Source organism: Leptodactylus fuscus, chromosome 1, assembly GCF_031893055.1.
Source record: "Leptodactylus fuscus isolate aLepFus1 chromosome 1, aLepFus1.hap2, whole genome shotgun sequence".
Taxonomy (NCBI): Eukaryota; Metazoa; Chordata; class Amphibia; order Anura; family Leptodactylidae; genus Leptodactylus; species Leptodactylus fuscus.
In genome coordinates, this window is record NC_134265.1 from 76,016,779 (window position 1) to 76,029,585 (window position 12,807).

The following is a 12,807-nucleotide window of genomic DNA, read 5'->3' on the forward strand; positions in this document are numbered from 1 at the left end:
TCCTTCTACAACAAAATCACTGAATGGTTGGACCAAGGGAATGCCGTGGACATAGTATATCTTGACTTCAGTAAGGCATTTGATAAAGTATCACATAACCTTCTTATTGAAAAAATGATTAAGTATGGCTTTGACAAAAAATCAGTTAGGTGGATTCACAACTGGCTTAATGATCGGGCACAACGAGTAATACTAAATGGCTACACATCGAACTGGAAGAAAGTCAAAAGCGGGGTGCCGCAGGGCTCTGTTCTGGGCCCAGTACTTTTTAATATCTTTATAAATGATCTGGACAATGGAATTATTGGGGAACTCATAAAATTTGCAGATGATACGAAGATAGGAGGAATAGCCAACACTAGAGAGGAGAGAGAGTGTATTCAAAAGGACTTAGACACACTGGAACAATGGGCTGAGGCCAACAAAATGGTATTTAACAGGGACAAATGCAAAGTTCTACATCTGGGTAACAGAAATGTAAAAAACATATATAGTATGGGAGGAATAGAACTAAGTGATAGCATAGGGGAAAAGGACTTGGGCATAATAGTAGATCACAAATTCAACATGAGCCAACAGTGCGGTGCTGCTGCAAAAAAGGCTAATAAAATTCTGGGTTGTATTAAGACAAGCATTGAATCTAGATCAAGAGAGGTCATTATTCCGCTGTACTCTTCCCTGGTCAGACCACACCTGGAATACTGTGTACAGTTCTGGGCGCCTCAATTCAAGAAAGACATCGATATATTGGAGCAAGTCCAGAGAAGAGCAACCAAAATGGTGGAAGGTCTGCAAACCATGTCCTATGAGGAGCGGCTAAAAGAACTGGGATTGTTTAGTTTGCAGAAGAGAAGGCTGAGGGGAGATTTAATAGCAGTCTACAAATATCTGAAAGGTAGTCACAGTGCAGAGGGATCTACCCTATTCTCATTAGCACAAGGAAGTACAAGAAGCAATGGGATGAAACTAAAGGGAAAGAGATACAGATTAGACATTAGGAAAAACTTTCTGACAGTGAGGGTAGTGAGAGAGTGGAATAGGCTGCCACGGGAGGTGGTGGGCGCTCCATCAATGGAAATCTTCAAGCGGAATCTGGATAAACATATAGCTGGGATGATTTAGGAAAACCTGCACTCGCAGGGGGTTGGACCCGATGGCCCTTGAGGTCCCTTCCAACTCTACCATAAGAAAAAAAAAAAAAAAGATATTTGTGCCAATTTCTTGAGGGTCATTTGGTGGTTCATCACTAGTACTTTATTACATTACCTATAAATTCCTCATATAATAGCTAAATATATATATATATATATATATATATATATATATATATATATATATATATATCCGGTTTAGGCACAGAGCAGCCGCGGATGAGACCAGTCATGTGTTTAAAGGGGTTGTCTGGGATCACTGGATTAAAGGCTCAAAGTTCTGGAGAGCTAGAAAATATAAATGCATGGATACATACTTGCATCCTCCTCTCCATTCCTGTATACTACTGAGAGCAGTGACTGGCTACAGTGGCTCCGTGTGACATGACTGCTGCAGCCACTGTGTATAGCGAGCAGCAGAGGTGACAGGCGGCCCAGCACAGGAAATAAGGGGAGAATGCCGGAAAGTGTCAATGGAACTTTTACTTCTAGTTTTTCGGTACTGTGCGAATTTAATATCCTCTTAGACACCTCTGACTTCCATTACATAACATAGCTAAACTGGTTTTTCTTCCATTACATAACATGGCTAAACAGTTGTAATATGTGTCCTAGCAACCAACTCTGGATAAAAGGAGTTAAAATGAAAGCTTATTCCCATGTAATAAGATAATCATTGTAAGGCCTTATTCACATGTCCACATATCATGTACGTAAGGCGTCCATGTTTTTCATGGTCACCTTATGTACTCTTTCTTTCAGATTGTGATTATTCAGACATCGTACATTTTTTTTCTGACACCTACATCACACGAATGTGTTTGGATCTTTGATAAAAGAAAAAGGATGACGTCTGTGTGTTATCTGCTTTTCACAGACTTGGAAGCATACAAAATATAGAAAATGAAACAAAAAAAATGTTGATCTACTTTTCGCAGACTTGAAAATTAAGGACCGCACACTTTTTGCAAATAAGCAGGGTGAGGTGTTATCCTTGAATAGCACGGACCTCAAACATCAGCGTGAATGAGCCCTAAATCTGAAAACGTGGAGCCCCATTAATCTTGCAGCATTCATTTAATTTAGTTCCTGACCACCAGTTGTGTACAGAGAGTCTATAGCGGTGACCTCATGTAGACTGGACCATCACAGACTGTCACTAGCCTTAGCGGCTTTTGGCTGAGACCAGTCATAGACTGCTGCAATTCTGTTGACCTGTGGAAAAAATTAAAGAGGACCTTTCACCACCTCTACCTATTGAAGTTCTTAGCACCTGTGAATAGATGAAGTTCCCCTGATTCCAGCGCAGTTAGTTTTGGTGCCAGATGTGTTATGTAAATTCTGTAATGTCAGAAGGGCGGTGTCAGGCGGGTGTGTAATGCAGAGCTGTAATCAGAGGCAGCCAATGTCAGAGCTCAGAATCACACCCCTTGTCTGATCCAGCCTGACACCGCCCTCCTGACAGTACAGAACCTAAATAGCATATCAGGCACCAAAACTAACAGCGCTGATTGCTTAGGAATGGTGGGGGTTAGAGGAAAAATTCCAACTGTGCTGGAATTCGTGGAGTAGCCCCTTTTAATTGGGGTAAAGCACTGGGTTTGTTGGAGGTGATGAGAGGTTCTCTTTAACCTGGACAACCCCTTTAAGCATTACTTGAAGAACAACTGTTTTTCTCATTTTTGAAACATAATACCTTCAATAGCTGTTCAGACAACCTCTCCAATATTTTACACATGTCTTGGCTGAGCTTGCATGTGTACTAATTGGAAAGAGGGGAGTAAGCAGCTGCCAGACACATCTGTCTATGGATTATCTCATCTGAGGACAAAAGGAATGTGCATGTAGAATTCAACATGCCCCTTCTTTCTTTTACCCCCACACACTTCAGATCAGAAATGATTTGGTTTGGCAGACTTTAATCTGATTTGTATGGCACCTGTTCACATTTGGAAAGCCTTGATCAGGAGTTCAGCTCGCCTTTCTGGTATTTATGGCGACATTTATAGAGTATGGCAGGTTTTCAAATCAAATCAAATAAAGTTTTTCGTCGATGAATAAATCATGATCTGTCATATTCCATATACAACTAGTATATGGCTGCCTTCCTGCTGTAGATGTACATGTATACAAAGTATGGTATAAACATGGTGATAACATAGCCATACGTATCTATCGTGTCCTAATATAGGAGTCATCCGCTTTTGGGCACCTCCTATAAAATGGCCAAGTTGCATCTTTTATAAAACTAAAAAATAATGGCCTTCTTGTCCGTTACAACCAGCATTTTATTGCTGCTATGGGCAACAGCACAACTTTTTTTTTTTTTTTTTGTCATACAGGTTTGAAAAATGAGTCGCACAAACTTTTCCCTCAAAGAATGTGAACAGGACAGTAAATGTGGAAGTTTTCGGTTTGGCTTTGTGTTAGGAACTTCCATTTTGCTTAGCAGAAGCTAAAGGCTCTTAACTTTGACATTCAGCTGCATTTCCAAAATATAGTCGCTGCCATATCTAATGTGCGCCTTGAAAAATGAATACTGACTTTTCCAAAGTGCTTTTCATCTTATAACAACACTTTCCATTAATGGAGACTGTCACAATATGATGGAATTCCTCACATTTCCCTTGTAACCAGTGTAATACTGAATGGCAATTTTCAGTCCTTCTCTTGGAAATCTATCAGAAACCTCCGTAAATCTGTCGGGTAAATGCCATAGCTTGAATCATTGGTAGTAATAAGAAACTTGTTCTTCACTGCTACACAACACGGGATGTTTTCAGCGCCTGTGGTGAAAAGAAGAGGACTCTGTACACACTATTAGTAGTATATCTGGAGCCACAGAAGTGTTTAAGGGATCGTGGACACTGGCACAGAGCCTGTATGGTAGTGCGCGGAGCCTGTATGGTAGTGCGTGGAGCCTGTATGGTTCCCTCAGTATGAAGGCATACAACTTCCATGCACTGCTGTAAGGCGTTGTCAGAGTCAAGAAAAATTCCTTGTTGCTTGTAACAACCAATCACAGTACAGCTTTCTTTTCTCAACAGCAAAATACAAAATGGAATCTGCACTATGATTGGTTGCTCTGGGCACCCTACAGAAAACTAATGATTATGACTATGAAGTCTTCCTTCTTTCTTCTTCTGTTCCTTAGCTGCTATGGACTCCTAGTATGTCTTCTCTTCTCAGCATATGCGTGCCTGTGTCTGTAATATATTACTGTGTATTATCATGTATCTGTATTACTATGCTGCTGTAACATGCTGAAATTTCCCCACTGTGGGACTATTAAAGGATTATCTTCTTCTTCTTCTTCTATAGCGGGCACATCCTCATATTCCTATTGAGAATTCCACAATTTTCTTTTGTTTTTTTTTTGTTTCCCCCCTCTGTCGGAGTATAAAATCTGACACAAAAAAATCCCTACATATAACTGTCTATGAAAAATAAGGCATACAGAGGTACAGTAGGGGGCTCCTGGATCTGTATGGTTCTATATTACAAATCTATACGTGCTCAGTATGCCTTTGTATGGATCCTATGTATTGCACCACATTCTAGCATAGAAGCAATGCTTGTATGTAACACGCATGGACATTCAGTCTGGATCAAGCATTCAGTATGGATGCTTTATCATGGATTAAATAAATTCATGATAAGGCTAGTGCTTGGGCCTTAAAGAGAGTCTACCGCTTCCTTCAAGGATGTTCAACTGCCACCAACCTGTTATAGAGCACACTAGCTGTCGGACACTGACGGTAGTGTGAACGCCCCCTTAGCTATGGCTCAAAGACTCCCTGCTGCCCATTATGCCCATTCCGATGCCCTGCGTCAGCATCTGGTTGAGGGTGAAAATGCCAGCGACGGAAGATGAAGAGATGTTTCTCTTCATTTTCCAAAGCGTAAACCTACCATTAGATGTGCCATGTGCACAGGCAGGCTGATTACTGTGCTGTGACCATAACAAGCTGTGCAGGTCACATGACCATGGACATGGAAAATTGTATAACTTTTCATTATACATCAATAACATTTGTCTCTTAATAGTGTTCTGAAAGTGGACAATCCCTTTTAAATTCTCTTTATGAATGCAAACAGTATGTTATAAATGTGCCTGATTGGAAATCCCCCATTACAAGATTCAGGGTGCTATGTCTCACAGACACAGATGTCACACGTTATAGACGGACTGTCTTATCTTCAGTTTTCTGAAAGCAGTTTCTTACTACATCTTGGTAATTGCCTAAAGATGAGGACAATCTCAGTCATATTCTATCCATCATAGCTGATAAGCCTTAATTCTCCGCCCATGACTTGTGGTGTTTTCTCCGCTTTTACATCTGTTCTGAATTATATTTGGATTAAGTTTTACTATTGCAACAAGTTGAGACATTTCACATTTTTGTGGGTAATTGATATTCTGGTAATGCCCCGAGATGAAATGATTGATTATTCATTTTCCTGTTACTAAGTGAATTGTAAGTTTTTTCCACTGTAATAAAATAATTGTCATGTTGAAAAAAGAAAGAACAAGCAGACCCATACTAAAATTTCTAAAAGTAATGCTCTACCTTTTGATTATGGTACAATTTGGCATCTTTTATTACCTTTTTGTGTTGTTTTCCACTTAATTTCCAGTTTGACTGTATTGTTTGCCAGCATTTCCCGATTATATAAAGTGTATCTGTCAGTATAATATGCTGCACTTCTTAAAGGGGTTGACCAGGCAGTACAGTTTTCAGAATACGTCACCTGTGACGTCCCATGTCTTACCCTTGGGCTGCTGATTGGTCTTAGTGGTCACATGCAGTGAGGACCTCGACTGGAACACAATCCAGTTGCAGCAGGACCATGGCTGCAGTCCAGTACAGGTGAGTATGGGTTGTTTTGTTTTTTTGGTTCCCTGGCCTCCTTGCGGAGAACTATATTTTCTAGACAACCCCTTTAAGGGCTGAATGTTAGAAGTCTAATTCAGAAAGGCTATTGTAACAATCAGTAGAAAGAGTTATATTGGGCTTTTTATTTAAAGAGTACCTTTCTTGTCCTTGGGCACATGCGGTTTTTCTAAACCGTTAGAAAGCTGACAGTGCGCTGAATTCAGCACACTGTCGGCTTTCCTGTTATGTGCCCTGGTGGAAGAGCTATCGGTGCCTTTACCAATAGCTCTTCAGTGTCAGAAGGGCGTTCCTGACAGTCTAACTGGGAACGCCCCTCCTGTCAAGAGTTGGGGGGGGGGGGCTACCGTTGTCAGAAGACACAGCCCCCAGCGGCTACTTTTTCCAGCCACTGCTTATCGTCTGGGCACTATTCAGTATTTTGTTCTTACGAAATCCTTCATAAGCATCTGTGAGACCTTGAATGCGTTCAGATAAGCTGTCTGAGGGACACCACTCCCTGAATCCTAAGCATAATATAAATGATAAGTGGTTACATTCTTTATTAATTAGAAGTTGAAGTAGGAGGAATTTCCTGTACTTATTCTCTCTTCCCAACATCTGCACATACCTCTTAATAATGTATTTATCCTAACAGTAATACATTATATGATATAATGTAAAAAGTATTCCAACATATATAATTCTTGGTATAATAGGAATTCATTTGCTAGCATCTAATGAGTTAGACGAGCTTTACAGCTTTTAATTGACCATGGCATGTAATAAAGGAGTTTGAGTTGGTCTGTGAAAAAATGGAGGAGTCAGAACTTTGCCTACTCCACAACCCTAGCTAGCACCAGCCTAATGTGTAGCACTAGCACAATCCAGTAATAGTGAAAATTTTGTCCATGAACAAGCCATCAGTTTAAAAAAAAAAAGACTGATAACCCCTTTGAGTGATATATTCCAGCCTCGTAACATGATGGCATATTACCAACCTGTGCTATGACTTTATGATCAATGGTTATTGGAACTTCTGATTGAATGAGAATTAAGTCATTCTCTGCGCCTGTCAACCCGCTGTGAAGGGGCGGTGCAGCGTGCAGCATTCAGGGCAGTAGGACTGGCTACATCGCTTTAGGAAAATGAACAAAAATTTGTAATATATTTGTAATGCAATTTTTATTTCTGTTCTACACCATTGCTACTAACATTAGGAAAAGGTGATTTCCAGGGGTAAAAGAATATGTTAAATAAAAACAGCAAAAAAAGATTATAAATAGTAGAAATCTGTCTCTTGCTGAATTATTGCTCTACTACATCATTTATGAGTTGTCATGATGTTTGTGCAATGCGGGATTTGCATTCCAGTCCTATTCCCTTATGAGTTATCCCACAAAGTTGTACTTGGCTATGAATTAAGTAATTGTACTGTTATCGTATTTAGTTAATTTCTCAAGTATGTGGTAATGGCAGATTACTTTTTAGTATATTCATTTAGATTTTCAGTTATATAGTTGTTTTCTAAAAGACGTTGCTGTAGTCATTTAGTTCATGTTTGTTTAGTTATATATTAATATTTCTTATCAGTGTCAAATGTCTATTTCTGCTCATCAGGCTGTCTCCCAGCTCCCCCTCCACTGGTTAAGTGACTCTCACTGTGAAAATCACTGCTCTATCCATCTTGAGACTTAGATGACTATAGAAGTCTATGGAGACAGGCGGGACAGAGTGAGCAGTGTGGAAAATTTATATAGGAAGTATTTATACTTCTACCTTCTGCTCAATCCACTTCTGGCTTTTGCTGCCCGAAGAGGTGCAAAAAAAAACAAAAAAAAAAACAACTCCAAAAGAAGCAGTGCGAACCCATCCTTAGACTGATTTTGGAACTGAATAGAAACATTCCCAACTATATGATATACAACCAAGTGTGCAATCCAAGGAGGCTCTGTTAAAATTTGGAATTCCCTCAGGGCTCGTTCACACAGGGCAAGAGGGGGCGGATTTTGACGCCGAATCCACCTCAAAATCCGACCCCCTCACAATAGTGGTCTATGTAGACCGCTAACATACTTTTTTGTGCTAGCGGTGTGTTCCCACTCGTGCAAAAAATAAGCGAGTTTCCCTCTCTTCAGGCGGATTCCGCAGCTGATTCAGCCGTGGCGTCGCGACAGCAGCCTCCAGACTTGGCCCGTTCATTTGTGCCTACTCTGGAAGCTGAGACTGTCTGAAGCCGCGACAGTCGTGGCTGGCACATTTTGGTCCTATTCTGATGCGGCTTCCCGACAAAAATCAGGATCAAAATACGCGGTCACTAGCCCCGTGTGAACTAGCCCTCAGGCTGCACACTTGTTCACTACCAGGATTACACTTCTTATTTATTGAATTTAATGTATTTTGAAAAGTTTGTCAGGCTGTATTTATAGCTTTTTAATCCATTGACTTCTTGAGTAAATAGCTTCACACTTTTATGGTGTGGTTTTGCAGCACCACCACTGAAATACTCCTTCACGGTTTCCTCTTAAGAACTACTAAAATCATTTCTTTACCATGTGGTTAAAGAAGAGCGAGTTGGAATAAGACATTTCTGTATTAGATGTTAGGAGTATTTAGGTTCTTTACTTTCTATTTTTCTTACCTGGGGAGTTTTTGGCTGCGCAGTGTCTGGGGTGGCATCCTGGCGCTGCGGGGTTGTCCTGTCGTGAGTATTGGTGCACACCTTCTGACTTGCATGCGCGCACTGCTGGTAGGCAGCTTTATCTCCTGGTTGATTAGTCTGTCCTCCCATTTGCACCTGGGAGGAGTGGTCTCTACTCTGTATTTAAACCCATGCCTCCCATGGTTCTGTGCTGAGTGTCGCTTTTACAGAGCTAGGCCTTAGCAGGAGGAGTAGGTGGTGTTCTGGGATAGAGGAAGTTCCGTGGTTGGTTTTTGGGAGGTTTGGGTGAACGAGTTGGTTTGTGTGTTTTCCCTTCTGTGTTCACCAATCCTCCCTCTGTGTATAATTGACTGTGTGAGTGAATTGCCTTATCCTTTGATTTCTACTCAGTTTCCCTGTGTTTGTTTCCTAGTGTAAGGTTCCTTCCCATATTGGTTTGGGGGAATCCTTTCCCACATTTTTCCTGTGTGCTGCTTGTGTTGTTAGCGCACACCCTTGTCAGTCCCTGTCAGTAGCAGCTTCACTTGTTCGTTAGGGGTGACCCCCTTTAGTCTCCAGTCCCTAGAGGTCTTATAGGGCATTCCTTCTCCCACTTCCCTCTAGGCCTACGGAAGCAGTGAGAGAGGAGCTGTCGGGGTCAGGCTTAGCCTGAGTACAGCCGACCCACACCCGTGAGGCAGGGACCGGGATAGCTAGTGGGAGTAGTGCAGGGCGAGATTCCCTACTGCTATCCCTTAGCCCCGTTGCAGCTACCTGGACTGACATAACATTAGATCCTTTTTAAGAGGATCTTTTACCACTTTCAACAACTCCAGCTCTTCACATCAAGTAATAGAGGGCGCTCCACTGATACTGGCACAATTGGATGTTTTTCTCTAGCCGCCACCGTTACAGAGCAATCCACGCTGTCAGATTTGGGGGCCTGACATGCTATTTAGACTCTATTCTGTCAGGAGGCCGATGTTGGGTAGGAGTGGGTAAGGGGTGTGAGGGGGAGATCTGAATCATGCCTCCCATCCTGACTCTGCCCTTCTGACATAAGAGTTTAAATAGCGCATTGATCACCAAAACTATCTGCATTTGTTGCTCAGGAATCGTGGGGGCTAGAGACAAAATTCCAACTGCACTTGAATCAGTGGAGTGGAGACTATTAACAGATAATGATAATGAATTGGTAAAGGTGGTGGAAGGTCATCTTGGAACTAAAGCCTAACGTGACAAGAAATTTCTTAAAAAAATAAATAATGATATCCAATATTATATTGACAGTGAGACGGAATAACAATAATCTAAATCCAGCCAGTAATATGTTCATGGTTTATCGTTATTATCTTATGAGATTGTCTGTCATTCTTTTACAGGTATTCGTGGAAACCTTGGACAAGTGCTTTGAAAATGTCTGTGAATTGGATTTAATTTTCCATGTGGATAAGGTTTGTCTTTTATACAAATGACTATAGTTTCTGGTGAATTTGGTATGACTGTAACTTTTCTAATCTTTTGTTCTCTAAGCAGGAAACTTGATGTTGATCCAGCCTTAGTACATTTTAGGGGATTATAATAAGCATCATAATAACTTTAGATAGATGCACCATTTCCTTGGCCAGAATTTGCCAGATTTATTGTGCCTTGTACTTAAAGGGGGTATTCCCACGTAGCATACTCACCAGTCTTCACTGCTGTAAAATCTTCTTTCTTCCTGGTTTCTTGTGTCATTTGGTGTGCAGGGTTTCATGCAACCTGCAGTTTAGCTCCGCCCTCAACTTAGCGTGTAGCTCCGCCCATCGCCCATGATCCTATGTGGCGGCTGAAGGGCCTGTGATGTCATCAAAGGTCCTCAAACAACACTATATGCACAATACTGCCTGTCTCTGCCATAATGAACACTTATTGAATTAGCTAACCTGATAAATGAGAGAACAGAAGACGAGTTCAGAAATGCAAGCAGCTCCTCTCCCCTATCTGAGAGCAGGGAGCTAGGTCACATGTTGTGTAGACACAGGAATATCTAGAAACACAGGCTCACTCCTGTGCACTTAGCCCCTCCCCCCTGAGAGCAGGCAGCTACATCACTTGACTTTTGAGCAGATAAATCAAGGGCTGTGTCAACAATGAACTAAATAAAGTAAGATAGTGGACAAACAAAGCAGTTTTGCTGAAGCAGTGTATTTAGGAAAAGTCTTAAATCCACATTAACAAGAGGTATAGATAGGATCCTTGTGATGGGACAACCCCTTTAAGTTGTCTGGAATACAAGGCATAAAAAGTAGCAATTTGCAACTTTTTTCACTTTTGTACTGCCCTCACCACTTTTCTGAAAAGGGAGCATGCAGATTTATTGAGATTTATGCACGAAATCTTGCATAACTGATGTGGAAAATATATACCAGCTACAAGGTGGCGTACATTTCATTCTAGGGGCATGGCCCGAAGAAGGGTACACCTTGTATATGGGGAAGCATGCACTCCGTCATATATGAGGCACACCCTCTGCTCGCTCAGATGAGACTCAAGCGCAATGGAATGTGCCAGAGCCACCAATTTACCCCATGTGAGTAAAGCGTTTGGATATAGCGGTGACTTTGCTTATGTCACTGTTACAGCTTGATGATTGGTTTGTAGTACATATGACTGATATAACATATGGTGGCTAAGTTATTATTATATATTAGATATTATATATTATGTGTATACGTATGTATGTGTAGACGTAGATCGACAGGGAGGACCTGAGCCCTCGCTCTTGAGCATGTAGCAGCTTTCTACTCTGACCAATACAGGAAGGTCCTGCGTTATATGTCTTGATAAGGTATATACAGGGGGTTTCAGTCATGTTATTGATCCTTCACCTCTCTTATTTTGATCCTACCATAATGATCACTATTTTGTGGTCTCTTATATTACAAGAAATGTTGTCCAGCCTGTTACACATGGAAGTGGCTCACCTATGTGGCCAGTAATAGGTTGAGCCGTCATTTCCGCTGTTTCAAGAATGACCATTATTGTTTAATTTTCTAAAAAAAAAATTACCTGTTGGAGAAACACTTTTAGCTGACCTTTTTTTTTTAAATATATGTAAATTTGGATGTGACTGCATTGACTCTTGACAGTAACCAGAAATCCCCATCTGGGTGTAGCACTTACATGCTACCCCTTTTTCAACATTCACATTCAAATACTTTATAAAATGGGATTCAGGGGGGTTTGTGTTTTTTTTTTTTTGGAGAATGTATGTTCTTAGCTTTGCCTTAACAATACTATATAACAGAGATCAAAACATTCCCTCATTTCCGTGTAACTTTCCTATCTATCCTGCTGCCTCTTGTGACACAGATGTGAATTCTTGTTTATAGTGAAACTTTCCACCAGTCATCGGTGGAGCTAGTAGTTGAATTTCAATGAACAGATGCCAGATGGCTCTATTTAACTTGGATGTGCAGGAATGAAGTATAAGATTGTTCTCTTCCTTTGTTCTACTCTTGAATCTTTAATTTGTTTTTCTACGATGAACTCAAACATTTTACGTACATTCTGCTTATTGGGAAGAACACTGGAGACAATTCTGGGCTCGCGAAAGGACATATTTATATCTTTCTACAGTCAACAACTGAGCATTAAAGTGATATTGCCATACATTATATAATACTTTTCCCATTGTCAGCTTTATTAAAACCCACTGGCAAGATAATGTTTGTGTGCGTGATATATTATATATATTAATACCATAGCAGATATGTTACATCATTCATATGTGCTACAAACCATTCACATTCATCACACATTCATCTGTTTTAGGCTCTCCGCACCATCTTTCAAGTCAGTTGGATCAGAATCTGAAAAAAGTTACCGACTCCTGCTTTAAAATAAAATTACTATATTATAAATTGTATCATATACTTATTTAGCTTGTTTCATAGTCACTTTCTTAGGAAGAACTTTGTAGCTTCTGTCTGACCATGACTGTCAGTCATTTATCAAGGGGTCCAAATCGGAGCCGGAATTGGAGTTGGGATGTGAGAAAACAGAGGAGTCACAGTTAGTGGTTTGGCTTATTAACTCTACAACTGAGTACTAATAAGAAACAGAAGCTCAGAAACTGAGCTGTCTACAGATGGTTGTC

The 12,807-nt window shown here is 40.7% G+C and overlaps 1 protein-coding gene across 2 annotated transcripts in view; it reads left to right on the plus strand.

Moving 5' to 3' along the window:
- Positions 1–12,807, plus strand: part of AP3S1 (adaptor related protein complex 3 subunit sigma 1) — a 51,992-nt gene that overhangs the window by 18,137 nt on the left and 21,048 nt on the right. For both annotated transcript variants that reach the window (XM_075272081.1, XM_075272089.1), the window contains exon 4: positions 10,049–10,120. In XM_075272081.1, the coding sequence (XP_075128182.1) occupies positions 10,049–10,120 (72 nt within the window). The remainder of the gene's footprint in view (positions 1–10,048; positions 10,121–12,807) is intronic.